This window comes from Brachyhypopomus gauderio, unplaced genomic scaffold (assembly GCF_052324685.1).
Source record: "Brachyhypopomus gauderio isolate BG-103 unplaced genomic scaffold, BGAUD_0.2 sc49, whole genome shotgun sequence".
In the NCBI taxonomy this organism is placed as follows: domain Eukaryota; kingdom Metazoa; phylum Chordata; class Actinopteri; order Gymnotiformes; family Hypopomidae; genus Brachyhypopomus; species Brachyhypopomus gauderio.
Genome location: NW_027506874.1, coordinates 2,427,912 through 2,442,592, shown reverse-complemented (window position 1 = coordinate 2,442,592; position 14,681 = coordinate 2,427,912). Strand labels below are relative to the sequence as shown.

The 14,681-nt window shown below is 44.6% G+C and overlaps 1 protein-coding gene across 1 annotated transcript in view; it reads right to left on the bottom strand.

Moving 5' to 3' along the window:
• LOC143487685 (SH3 and multiple ankyrin repeat domains protein 1) overlaps positions 1-14,681 on the bottom strand; it is a 96,864-nt gene that overhangs the window by 13,542 nt on the left and 68,641 nt on the right. The window contains exons 16-22 of the mRNA XM_076986753.1: positions 10,087-10,169; positions 9,479-9,603; positions 4,461-4,596; positions 4,244-4,324; positions 3,506-3,532; positions 3,305-3,364; positions 2,703-2,836 (exon numbers count right to left, since the gene is read on the bottom strand). Of these exons, the coding sequence (XP_076842868.1) occupies positions 2,703-2,836; positions 3,305-3,364; positions 3,506-3,532; positions 4,244-4,324; positions 4,461-4,596; positions 9,479-9,603; positions 10,087-10,169 (646 nt within the window). The remainder of the gene's footprint in view (positions 1-2,702; positions 2,837-3,304; positions 3,365-3,505; positions 3,533-4,243; positions 4,325-4,460; positions 4,597-9,478; positions 9,604-10,086; positions 10,170-14,681) is intronic.

Genomic DNA, 14,681 nt, shown 5'->3' with positions numbered 1-14,681 from the left:
AACAGTAATGAATGTAACTATGTTAGCTGTAATGAATGTAACAATGTTAACAGTAATGAATGTAACTATGTTAGCTGTAATGAATGTAACAATGTTAACAGTAATGCATGTAGCAATGTTAGCTGTAATGAATGTAACTATGTTAACAGTAATGAATGTAACTATGTTAACAGTAATGCATGTAGCAATGTTAGCTGCAATGAATGTAACAATGTTAGCTGTAATGAATGTAACAATGTTTACAGTAATGAATGTAGCAATGTTAGCTCTAATGAATGTAACAATGTTAACAGTAATGAATGTAACAATGTTAGCTGTAATGAATGTAACAATGTTAACAGTAATGAATGTAACAATGTTAACAGTGGGAATTTAATGAATGTAACAACGTTAGCAGAAATGAATATAACAATGTTGACAGTGGGCAATGATTAATCTAACAATGTTAACAGTAATGAATGTTACTGTCACGTTGAGGACCCCGGCCCCTCCCCTTTGGGCGTGTGTAAACGTTGTCCACGTGCTTTGTCTGCGTCTGCGGAACTCTGTGGTGAAGGCTATGTTGTGTGAATAATGTGTCTCACCTGTGAATCGTCTCGTAATCACATGGGGCTAATGTGGTCTGTCTATTTAATGTGCGCTCGCGCAGTGTCCTGTGCTCGTCGTTGTCTAATGTCTACACGTTACGTGTGAAGTGTTTGTTGCTCGTGCGCTATTGCGCAATTTTGTTTAAATAAAAAGTGACGTAAAAGAGGAGGATTCCTGTCTCGTCCTTCGTCCCTCGCCGAACGTCACAGAACGACGAGCCATCAAGAGACAAAGATGCCAGGCTACAAGAGCAAGCCCAAGAAGGGAAAAAAGCCCAGCAAGCGGCACCACCGCTCTTCTTCCTCCCCCCCGCGCCGCGAAGCCCCGCCGACTTTGGCGCAGCTCGAGCTGGACCCGATCTGTGCGTCCCTGCTGCGACAGGCGCGGGTGCATCACGACCCCGAGGCGGCGGAGAAGCTCCGCCAGGAGGCGGTGCGGCTTTGGGGAACATACCACCCCACTTCATCCAGGGAGCCCTCACCCCTGCGGGTGAGCTCCTTTGCGCTCTGTGGGGTGGAGAAGACCCCCGAGAGCGAGTTTGGGGAGGGGGACTCTCCAGGCGAGGAGGAGGAGCTGGAAGACGAGGAAGACAGCTACCCTCCGTCTTTATGCGACGCCTCCACCGTCAACTACGGTAGGGAGGAGGAGTCAGAGGAAGACGGCTATCCTCCGTCGCTAGATGACGTCTCTACCGTCGACTACGGTGAAGAGGAGGAGGAGGAGTCGGAGGAAGAGGACTACCTCCCTCCGCCCGTAGGTCCCTCTCCCCCTGTCGAGGAGGGCGAGGAAGAGGGGGAGGAGCAAGAGGGCGACGAGGAGGAGTACCCCCCGTCGGAGTGCTCCGCATGCCCCGAGGAAGACGGTGGGGAGGAGAACGGGGATTACCCTCCGTCCGAGGGCTCCTACACGGAGGAGGAGGAGAGCCCTCCTCCCTCGGAACTGTCCGCCGGGACGGTGAGGAGGAAGAGGAGTCCAGAGGTGGGTTCATCCCTCAAGCGCTCCCCAGCCAGCGACATGGACTGTTCCCGGGGTGGCAGCTCGGGACAGCCCATGAGCTGGAGCCGTGGCAGTGAGGAGGAGATGGAAGCGGAGGAAGCCACTCCCACTGCCAGGTCCGGAGGGAGATCCCCGGACGAGGAGGGTTTCCCGTACGGCCCACCGAGGGGAGGGGCCAACCGCGCTGCACCTGGCGCGTCGGCCAACCGCGCTGCACCTGGCGCGTCGGCCAACCGCGCTGCGCCCGGTGGAGGGTTTGCAGCAAGGGCAGGAGGAGCACCGCCCACCGCAGCACCTGCAGCACCAGTGGCTCCCGATCTCACTCCCCTCATCGCTCTCCTTCTGGCGCGCAGCCTGGCGCCGGTTTCATGTGTGTGTGTGCCTGTGTTCGTAAGTCTACCCGTATGTGTACCTAACCCCCTCTTCCCGTTTGTGTCTATGTGTGTAAGCGTGCCTGTTTGTGTTTTTGTAACCGTGCCGTTGTCTAACGTCTTTTCCCCTGTGTTCCCAGGGAGGGTGTTCTAGGCGGTCCGTGGCGGACGCTTCCCCGAGGGCGGTCACCTCCCAGACGCAGGACTGAGCGCGTCGGATCCGCCCATCGTCGTGGGTTCGGGGCACTCGGTCCTGTTGGCACCCCGGGACGGGTAGTGCCCTTGGAGGGGGCGTCTGTCACGTTGAGGACCCCGGCCCCTCCCCTTTGGGCGTGTGTAAACGTTGTCCACGTGCTTTGTCTGCGTCTGCGGAACTCTGTGGTGAAGGCTATGTTGTGTGAATAATGTGTCTCACCTGTGAATCGTCTCGTAATCACATGGGGCTAATGTGGTCTGTCTATTTAATGTGCGCTCGCGCAGTGTCCTGTGCTCGTCGTTGTCTAATGTCTACACGTTACGTGTGAAGTGTTTGTTGCTCGTGCGCTATTGCGCAATTTTGTTTAAATAAAAAGTGACGTAAAAGAGGAGGATTCCTGTCTCGTCCTTCGTCCCTCGCCGAACGTCACAGTTACAATGTTAACAGTAGGAATCTAATGAATGTAACAGTGATGAATGTAACCGTGTTAATAGTAATGAATGTAACAATGGTAACAGTAATGAATGTAACAGTTCTGGCAGTGATGGTACCTCATTAGTGTAGAAGCCCTTGTTCCTTTGCCCTTGGTCTTTTTTGCCTCCATGACCCCCGTGACCCCTGTGACCCTGAGAGTCAGATGCGCTGATTGTCTGCTGAGCAGCAGCTAAAATTTCATCCAGTTTACCTAACAGAAACACACTTCATTACACTCACACTCTTACACATGGTCAGTTTACCTAACAGAAACACACTTCATTACACTCACACTCTTACACATGGTCAGTTTACCTAACAGAAACACACTTCATTACACTCACACTCTTACACATGGTCAGTTTACCTAACAGAAACACACTTCATTACACTCACACTCTTACACATGGTCAGTTTACCTAACAGAAACACACTTCATTACACTCACACTCTTACACATGGTCAGTTTACCTAACAGAAACACACTTCATTACACTCACACTCTTACACATGGTCAGCTCCATCACTGCTCACACACTGGAAACACACCGCTTTACCCCCACACCCTTACACAAAGATATTACTGTAGTTGGCATCATCCCTCAAATGACCATGAAAGACAAATGATTGGACAGAGAGAGGAAAACAAAGAATGAGAGAGACAATATGTCTTCCTTACTAAGTGCCATTTGGTAAACACTCCTTTTCTTATCTGGAGCCTGCGATCCCTCTAATTGATCTGAAACCAGAACACACACATTAACCAACTCAACATATAAACTCGTGTTACACATATACACGTGACCATCTCAACCACCACAAAAATCTCTCTCTCTCTCTCTCTCTCTCTCTATCTATCTCTCTCACACACACACACTACCTGGTTTCTTCTTCCATGGTGAGGCAGCTGCAAACAGAATTCATGCTTAAAGTTAAAGATTATATTTGACACTGACACACACACACACACTTGGTTAGTTAGGTGTGTTAGGTGTTAGGTGTGTTAGGTTTTAGGTGTGGTAGGTGTGTTAGGTGTGTTAGGCCTTAGGTCTGTTAGGCGTGTTAGGTGTTAGATGTTAGGTGTGTTAGGTTTTAGGTGTGTTAGGTGTGGTAGGTGTGTTAAGTGTTAGGTCTTAGGTCTGTTAGGTGTTAGATGTTAGGTGTGGTAGGTGTGTTAGGTTTTAGGTGTGTTAGGTCTTAGGTCTGTTAGATGTTAGGTGTGTTAGATGTGGTAGGTGTTAGGTGTGTTAGATGTGTTAGGTTTTAGGTGTGGTAGGTGTTAGGTGTGGTAGGTGTGTTAGGTTTTAGGTGTGTTAGGTTTGTTGTGTGGTAGGTTTTAGGTGTGTTAGTGTGTGGTAAGTGTGTTAGGTATGGTAGGTGTGTTAGGTATGGTAGGTGTGTTAGGTATGGTAGGTGTGTTCGGTGTTTGTACCTTTTTCCACTGAGGTCCAGTTCCAGGTCCACCAGCACCAGAGAAACGAACATCAGTAATTTGAACAATAACAAATTCACTCACAGTAGACCCACTGCACCCAGAATACCAGTGATAAGGGTGAGGGTCACAATAAGGGTCAGGGGTTAGGGTTAGGGTCAACGTTAGAGTAAGCGTGTCTCCTACCCATTTCTTCCAGTTCTGATGTCATGGACTTGGAGCGCAAAGTGATGGCTGGGGGAGTCAGTCTCTTGGTGTGTTGGGGAGCTAAACGTGTGAACACAGTATACATGTGAACACGATATACACAACAAAACCACACTTGATAAGATGCAGCAGCTCCTGCCTACACACAGACAGTCCATTCAGGATGTACTGAGCTCTCTACACAGTGACCTCTGACCTTTTTTCTTTGGTGCCTCATCCATTTCAGGATTCCGTGCTACCATGACGACTTTCATCATGAGGCTATTTCCACCCTGACGAATCATATTGACAACCTGCCTGTGTCCCACCTTTACTACATTCAGACCATTCACCTGAGAGAGAGAGAGAGAGAGAGAGGGGTGAAGAAAGAATCACAATAAAACTTGGTCTTGAATGTAGAGAAAATGTTGCTAACCAGTATGGAATTTAGCTTAATTTTCGAGCTCCATCTGTTTTACCAAAAAACCGAGCGTTCCCCTTTAGGGTCAGTACACCTTTGGTCTGAATTAACCAAGGATCACTTATCTAAACTGAATTACTATGCAAAGTGATACAGGATTTTAAAATATACAATTAAAACACAGACTTCTTTTGAACAGACAACCCACCAAAACACAAAGAACAATGTTAAGCAAAATGACAAGTGATGTAGTGAAACTGTAGTGAACACGCCTAGTGAAACTGTAGTGGACAAGCCTAGTGAAACTGTAGTGAACACGCCTAGTGAAACTGTAGTGGACACGCCTAGTGAAACTGTAGTGGACACGCCTAATGAAACTGTAGTGAACACGCCTAGTGAAACTGTAGTGAACACGCCTAGTGAAACTGTAGTGGACACGCCTAGTGAAACTGTAGTGGACACGCCTAGTGAAACTGTAGTGAAACTGCTGGATGCAGAGAATTATTATGGCTGACTCAACATCCATTTACATTGGGTTTTACTGCCGAGTTTGGTTTCCAAAGGAAGTTGTATTACATAAAACATCTTGCATTCTAATTATACAACAGTTTGTTTCAAACAAGGAATTTGATTGGATGAGAGAGAGTCCACGAGTGCTGACATCAGGTGTAACAGCACTTGGATTTGTATCACTATAATTTACAAGTGTGTTCAATTAACAGTTATTTACCTTGTTATATATCATAGATGGTAACAAACTAAAATGCTGGTAATTCACACATACTACCAAAGTGACTGTCCACATACTCTTATTTCACTGGGTGCACAATATATGAAGAAAAAGGCTAACCTTCACAAACACACACATTCAGACCACAAACAGCTAGTGTACAGGAAACACCCCCAGACCACAGACAGCTAGTATACAGGAAACACCTCCAGACCACAGACAGCTAGTATACAGGAAACACCTCCAGACCACATACAGCTAGTATACAGGAAACACCTCCAGACCACAGACAGCTAGTATACAGGAAACACCTCCAGACCACAGACAGCTAGTATACAGGAAACACCTCCAGACCACAGACAGCTAGTATACAGGAAACACCTCCAGACCAGACAGATAGTATACAGGAAACACCTCCAGACCACAGACAGCTAGTGTACAGGAAACACCTCCAGACCACAGAGAGCTAGTACACAGGAAACACCTCCAGACCACAGACAGCTAGTGTACAGGAAACACCTCCAGACCACAGACAGCTAGTGTACAGGAAACACCTCCAGACCACAGACAGCTAGTGTACAGGAAACACCTCCAGACCACAGACAGCTAGTATACAGGAAACATCTCCAGACCACAGACAGCTAGTGTACACGAAAAACCTCCAGACCATAGACAGCTAGTGTACAGGAAACACCTCCAGACCACAGACAGCTAGGGTACAGGAAACACCTCCAGACCACAGACAGCTAGTATACAGGAAACACCTCAAGACCACAGACAGCTAGTGTACAGGAAACACCTCAAGACCACAGACAGCTAGTATACAGGAAACACCTCAAGACCACAGACAGCTAGTATACAGGAAACACCTCAAGACCACAGACAGCTAGTATACAGGAAACACAGGAAAATATTTACATTGCTTGGTAACTGTCTAGTTGCAGAACTATTGCCAGACACAAAGAATTAACAAATGAACAATTCAAAATATCCTGTTGTTCAGGAGGATAACTATGGTTATTGTAGAAGTGCTTGACTATCATACACGCGGGATTGCTGTTATACTGAACATCACAATGTGAGAGTATTACAGCACTCATTCTTGTGTAAGTCACTACAACAGAATTCACTCTTGTGTAAGTCAGTATAACACTCCCTCTCGGGTGAATATAACAGTACTCTCTCTCATGTGAGTATAAGATTCCCTCTGGAGTGAGTATAACACTCCCTCTGGTGTGAGTATAACAGCACTCCCTCTGGTGTGAGTATAACAGCACTCCCTATGGAGTGAGTGTAACAGCACTCCCTCTAATGTGAGTAGAACACTCCCTATGGAGTGAGTATAACAGCACTCCCTCTAATCTGAGTATAACACTCCCTCTGGTGTGAGTATAAAAACACTCCCTATGGAGTGAATATAACAGCACTCCTTCTGATGTGAGTATATCACTCCCTCTGGTGTGAATATAACAGCATTCCCTCTGGTTTGAGTATAACACTCCCTCTGGTGTGAGTATAACAGCACTCCCTCTGGTGTGAGTATAACAACACTCCCTCTGGTGTGAGTATAACAACACTCCCTCTGGTGTGAGTGTAACAGCACTCCTTCTGATGTGAGTATATCACTCCCTCTGGTGTGAATATAACAGCATTCCCTCTGGTTTGAGTATAACACTCCCTCTGGTGTGAGTATAACACTCCCTCTGGTGTGAGTATAACAACACTCCCTCTGGTGTGAGTGTAACAGCACTCCTTCTGATGTGAGTATATCACTCCCTCTGGTGTGAATATAACAGCACTCCCTCTGGTTTGAGTATAACACTCCCTCTGGGGTGAGTATAACAGCACTCCCTCTGGTGTGAGTATAACAGCACTCCCTCTGGTGTGAGTATAACACTCCCTCTGGTGTGAGTATAGCACTCCCTCTGGTGTGAGTATAACTGTGTTGTTGCTTAATGACTCCACTTAATTTCTTTTTACGTTGTTTTTCTTCACTGAAACAACATTCCAGATATTAAGTCACTTCCTGTGAAGACATTGAGCTGAACGTCCTCCTTCAATGTCAAAATCTCCACACAGACACAATTAATGTCAAAGGCTTTCACCAAGCAAAGACGATGTCGAACCCACTCACCCTGACCCACAGACGTCACAGACAATGTCCAACCCACTCACCCTGACCCACAAATGGAGTCCCTGCTGTGGAAATAGAGCTCCCAGTGCAGTGAAATCTGCACATATCCCTGAGCTTTCTCCCTTACAACTAACTCCAACACATCTATGCAACCAATGCACAACCCCAAACCTAATCATTTACAGATGGGATTATTTTAATAGTGTTCTGAGGAGTATAGGAGGGGTAAAGGAGAGGTAAAGGAGGGGTACACAAGGGGGTAAAGGAGGGGTATAGAAGGGTACAGGAGGGGTATAGGAGGGGTAAAGGAGGTGTATAGGAGGGGTAAAGGAGGGGTACAAGAGGGGTAAAGGAGGGGTATAGGAGGGGTATAGGAGGATACAGGAGGAGTATAGGAGGGGTACAAGAGGGGTATAGGAGGGGTAAAGGAGGGGTACAAGAGGGGTACAGGAGGGGTACAGGAGGGGTAAAGTAGGGGTAAAGGCAGGGTATAGGAGGGGTACAGGAGGGGTAAAGGAGGGGTACAAGAGGGGTATAGGAGAGTATAGGAGGGGTAAAGGAGGGGTATAGGAGGGGTATAGGAGGGGTACAGGAGCGGTACGGGAGGGGTAAAAGAGGGGTATAGGAGGGATAAAGGAGGGGTAAAGTGGGGTAAAGCAGGGGTAAAGTAGGGGTATAGAAGGGGTAAAGGAGGGGTAAAGCAGGGGTAAAGTAGGGGTAAAGGCGGGGTATAGGAGGGGTAAAGCAGGGTTAAAGCAGGGGTATAGGAGGAGTAAAGCAGGGGTAAAGTAGGGGTATAGGAGGGGTAAAGGCGGGGTATAGGAGTAACGTCACTATTCTTTCAGAGTTAATAGTGATAATTTCTGCAACAAATGTTACACCAATTAAACACCTGTAACAGAGCTGTGGCATGCATTCAACATTTAAAAACTGTGTTATATTTTCACTTTTCTGTGATCATTTGGAAAATTGATCATTTTGGTCATAGATATGATTATTATAATGATCTCCTTAGGGTTAAGAACCCTGTCTAACCCTAACCCTAAACTGATCATTTTGGTCATATATATGATTATTATAATGATCTCCTTAGGGTTAAGAACCCTGTCTAACCCTAACCCTAAACTGATCATTTTGGTCATAGATATGATTATTATAATGATCTAATTATCATTCCACCATCAAACTAAAAAAATGAACATTTGAGTAAGGATGGTCAAACCACCGTCAGGGTTAGATCCAGGGTTGGGGTTAGGGTGTAGGGTTAGAGTTAGATCCAGGGTTAGGGATAGGGTTAGATCCAGAGTTTAGGGGTTAGGGTTAGATCCAGGGTTGGGGTTAGGGTTAGATCCAGGGTTAGGGATAGGGTTAAATCCAGGGTTTAGGGGTTAGGGTTAGATCCAGGGTTAGGGATAGGGTTAGATCCAGAGTTTAGGGGTTAAGGTTAGATCCAGGCCAGAGGAGGCAGAGCCAGTACAGCAGTGTACAAGATCAAACAGGAAAAATAATATAAATATTTTTATTTTCATAAATAAAACTGGAATAAAAAAATCTCTGTATAGATTCTATAGTCTTTTCTCTCTCAGTTTTGTCATCATGAAATTTTGAAAACTGAGATCTTTGATTTGTAGACACTCAAGTCTGATTTTGTATGCAGTGTGAAGACGGTCTGATGTCTGCTTTGGGCTCTGCCCACGTGCAGTAGGTTGATTAGTTGATCGCAGCAGAATCGCCACCTGCCTTTAATGGGGAGTGTGAAACTGGGTGACAAGAACACAGAAGACAGGAGGAAACTGTCTAAGACACTTCAACAGCCATTAACTGCACTTAAAGGCGGCATATTTCACAGTAGCTATGATGTAGTTTCAGTATTGCTGTCTGGTACACAACAGTTGACAACATACTACAAATCCCAGCATTCACAGCTGATGAGAGGGAGATGTTGCTCACCTCAATAAGGAAGTCCCCCATTCGTAAGCCTGCTCTCCAGGCCACACCCCCCTCATCCACAGACTCCAGATACTGCAGGGCGGGAAAGGCAGGCGTCGGCGTGAACTCCTCAATGGGAGTCTGAGCTAGAGGTGCAGACAGAGGGAGGAACAGAGGGAGACACAGATACAGAATGAAGGCATGACCAACAGGCTCCATGTGCATATGGGACAAGGGTGATAGAATGCATAGTATGTAAGAGATGTGTTTATGTCTGCGTGTGTATATATGTTTGTCTGTGTGTGTATGTGTGTTTGTCTGTGCGTGTATTTATATCTGTCTGTGCGTGTGTTTGTCTGCATGTGTATGTATGTCTGTGTGTGTGTTTATGTCTGCGTTTGTCTGTGTGTCTATGTCTGTGTGTGTGTGTGTTTATGTCTGCTTGTTTGTGTGTGTGTCTGAGTGTGTGTATGTCTGTTTATATCCGTCTGTGTACGTGTGTGTACATGTCTGTCTGTGTGTGTGTGTGTGTGTGTGTGTGTGTGTGTGTGTGTGTGTGTATGTCTGCGTGTTTGTCTGTGTGTGTGTCTATGTCTATTAGTGTGTGTGTGTGTGTGTGTGTCTCTCACCTTTAGCTCCTCGAAGCACAAAGCCAAATCCTTCATTTTCTTTCTTCTGCAGAAGCACAGACTTCTCCTTTATGATGTAATCACTGAAGAGAGAGTGGGGGAGGGAGAAAGAGAGAGAGAAAGAAAGGGAGAGAGAGAGGGAGAGAAAGTGAGGGAGAGAGAGATGAATGATTAAAGTCCTGAATCAGCAAACAACTCTTGAAGCAGTTATTGTTCAGCTAACCTGACAATCTCATCCACATTCAACTAACCTGACAATGCCATAAACGTTCAGCTAACCTGATGATGTCATACACATTCAACTAACCTGACAATGCCATAAACGTTCAGCTAACCTGATGATGTTATACATATCCAGCTAGCCTGATGATGTCATACACATTCAGCTAACCTGATGATGTCATACACATTCAGCTAACCTGATGATGTGATACCGTCATGGCCTGGTGGTTAGGGAACTGGTCTTGTGACCGGAGGGTTGTGGGTTCAATTCCCAGACCTGAGGCCATGACTGAGGTGCCCCTGAGCAAGGCCCTTAACCCTCAATTGCTCACTTGTATAAAAATGAGATAAAAAATGTAAGTCGCTCTGGATAAGGGCGTCTGCCAAATGCCATAAATGTAAATGTAATACCTATTCAGCTAGCCTGATGATGTCATACACATTCAGCTAGCCTGATGATGTCATACACATTCAACTATCCTGACGATGTCATACACATTCATCAAACATAAAAGTTTAAACTTAGTGATTTAGTTTTTCTTATATGTGAAATCTCCAATATTGCCTTTCTTGGCTATGTGACATATATCTTGTTTATATCTTGTATGATATATTTCAGCAGGTGTCCTGTGGTCAGGACGCTCCATTTCACTACATTTTTTAAAAACCTATCAATCTATCTGTGTGTACATATACACTTCATTACTATTAAAATTTCTTGCCACTGGAAATTCTTAATCCTGATGGCCTACAGGTGTTCAACAAACAAATCAGCAAGCCTCATCTTGGTTACTTCAGTAAAAAGGTGATTACATATCTTCAGGTAGTGCAGTAGATCACCCCCACTAATGCTTGAGGATGAATGAATGGATGATACGTGACCATTTTAGTGGTTCTGTTAATAAATGTACATGCAGCACAAGTAGATTGGTTGTAGCTTACAGTACGAGCTGCAGAAGCAAAAGTCCAGGGGGTGGAGCTGATCTAGATCCAACTCCACCCACCGTCGTGTTTTCAGGAGGAGTGTATCAGATCAGCCATTCCAAATCACTGTTGCTGTCCTAAATTGCTATTCTTATTTACTTACTTGCCGTTTATTTGTGAACAATCACAAATGTGAAAGTAAGTTAATAATAAAGTTAATAATAAACCAATTTTCATCTTCATCTTGGGGGGGGGGGGGGGGGGGTGTCGAATGTAAAATGGACACAAATTAAGTATTATATCGTGATCTATCGATCGCCGGTGGTTGGCGCCAGAGCGAACTAGTAACTCATTGAATCATAGATGTGGATAAGAGGTAAATAAACTAGTTTTTTTTTTCAGCGTGAGAAATCGGAAGTGTGGCGTGTGAAGACGGTCAAATGCGTGTGTCTCACGCTCAATGCGTGAGAGTTGGCAACCCTGCGCATTGACACTTCGAGGGGGATTATTAAGTAGTGCGTGCATGTAACGGCCATGATCCTCATTAACCAGTTCACTGAAAACTTCACAACAACTAATATAATGCTATTTATATTTTTCCACCCATCTATAGATGCATATCACGGTTTTGAAAAAAGGACAGACGCCTTCAGTTGTGCAGTGCACTACATGTTGTAGTAAATACCACTGTCCATTCTGCACACCTGAAGTGTACTGTCCTAACGAAAAAAGTATTTTTTATTAAAGGTAAAAAAAAAATTAAATAGTAGCTACATATTTAAGAAATGTACTGTAATTTATTATGTTGGCAATCACAGATCATTATTCCTGTCCACTTTGTTTTCTTGTAAACTTAAAAAAAAACGTGTATTGTGTTATTTGAATAACATTTAAAGAACATTTTGATCTTTAAATAGTAAAAGTCTTAAGGTGAATTTATTGAATTTATATTTCCTGGTCGGAAAACGTAAGCGACACGTAGGAGGAGTTGGATTAGATCCAGCTCCGCCCCCTAGACCGACCAAAAGAAACTATGGACGGTGGGAGGAGTTGGATCTAGATCCAGCTCCACCCCCTGGACTTTTGATTCTGTAGCGACGGGTACTTGTACAGTACCACAGAATCACAGTTCAGATCTGAATGGTCATTCATTTCTCTCTTGAGGAGAATGGGTTATGTCTGATGATTTTGTTTTATCTATAAGAATTAATGGAGGATACTTTAAAATGGGTGTAGTCTGTAAAAAAGGGGTGTGGTCTCTGCATCGTCTTGGAAAATTCTGACATGTATTAATATTACCCACTGTTTTATTTAAGTAACTCTAAACAGGTAAACCACACTCAAATGCAACATCTATGACTATGGATGTAGAACTAGTAAAATTTACTGTCACACCAAAAATGTCCTCCTGCCAGAATCTGATGTATTGCATGAATATGCAAGAGCTGGTGGAATGTGGAGAACGAAGAAATAACCAAAATGTTTTTGCACTGTCTCTCAACTAAGAGTTTGGCATAAGGTCCCATTTTAGTACCCATACTGGCTCCTTTTATGTGTGAGTAGTACTTGATGTCAAATGTGAAGCAGTTCAGATTTAGCACAAATCTCTGTAGGACAGTTATCATGTCTTGCATTAAGAAAATGCTCTAAAGCTCTCAAACCATCTTTTGTAGGGATGATCTTGTACAAACTTTGGCAAAAATGCACTGAAAAGCAAAGAGTAGAAAGGTAGAGTGTTTCAGGCATTCAAGGATTTGCAGAAAGTCATGGACAATTGGTTGAAAAATATCAAACAGGGAGATCAGCAGTGGATGATGGTGATGATGATGATGATGATGATGATGATGATGATGATGATTGCATCAGCAGATCCACAGAATTAACTGGATTTTATCCTCTTGGCCAGCAATGTTAATTTAGTTACTAACATTACTTACTTGAAATGTTAGGGTTGGTTTTAGCTTACTATTTGCCCTAACTATTTTGATAAGTTGCAGACCAGTTAATTTGCCATCGAACTACAGGTGAGGTGAAAGAGTGCCATGATGAGATGATACAGTTTGGTAAGGTGATTTTAATATAGTAACGGGTGTGTAGTTTGTGAAACTGGACTACAGCTATAATTTCAAGCCTTACATCTTATATTTTAAACAAATGTAAAAATAACATATACATAAACACATTCTAATGCACATAAACATATTCTAAAAAGCGAATCTAGTAACATCCCAGCCACAAATAAATAAATAAATTGGGTAGTGTGTGAAGCACATTGCAATTCTTCATAAGGATTTTCCTTCTGACACCAGTAATGAACAAATGAATGAATTTACTGAGGTTCGTCATATACTGTCGATCCTACAGAAATGCTTCTAAACGTATTGACTCGGGTTCTCTGTTTGGTCCTACAGAAATGCTTCTAACAAGTGACATAATAAGGAATGATGGGTCAATGCTTGTGGTCCACTGTAATTATGTTTCTGTGCAACAGTTAAAACATGAGTGACTGTAATTTAGCTCCTGGGATTGAGGTTAGTGTTAACCCTAATCTCAGCCCTAACCCTAACCCTGGGATTGAGGTTAGTGTTAACCCTAATTTCAGCTCTAACCCTAACCCTGGGATTGAGGTTAGTGTTAACCCTAATTTCAGCTATAACCCTAACCCTGGGATTGAGGTTAGTGTTAACCCTAAGGTTACAGTAGTACAGCTACAGATCAGCTCTACTACATGCTAGCACAGTTACAGCAGTATAGCTACATTATGATAAAGACTAGCTAGCGGTATGTTCTAGTTTGGCATGAGGTATTTAATGTATAAGTCAGACCAAAATCAGGAAATATCCAGCAGCTACTGTAGGCAGAGTATGAAAATCACTAATTATAGTAATACAGGTTACCTACAGTACGATACCTGCTATAAAAAAGCTACAAACTGGATAAGGTGACTACCCCCCCACTCTCACCCCCCTCGAACACGTTACACAACCCTGTCTCACCTGCCTTCCCACACATACACACACCCATCTGTCCACACACACCCCCACACCTGCACCTACACACACACCCCCACATCTGCACCTACACACACACCCCCACACCTGCACCTACACACACACCCCCACACCTGCACCTACACACACACCCCCACACCTGCACCTACACACACACCCCCACACCTGCACCTACACACACACCCCCACACCTGCACCTACACACACACCCCCACATCTGCACCTACACACACACCCCCACACCTGCACCTACACACACACCCCCACATGCCCTCACACACTTATGCCTGCCCACACACCCACATCTACCTCCACATGTACACACATCTCTGCCCACACACACCTGCTCACACTCACCTCACACATATGCTACTGTCCACACACACATCCAACCCACGCACGCCTGTTCACATGCACACTTGCCCACACTCACCTCTG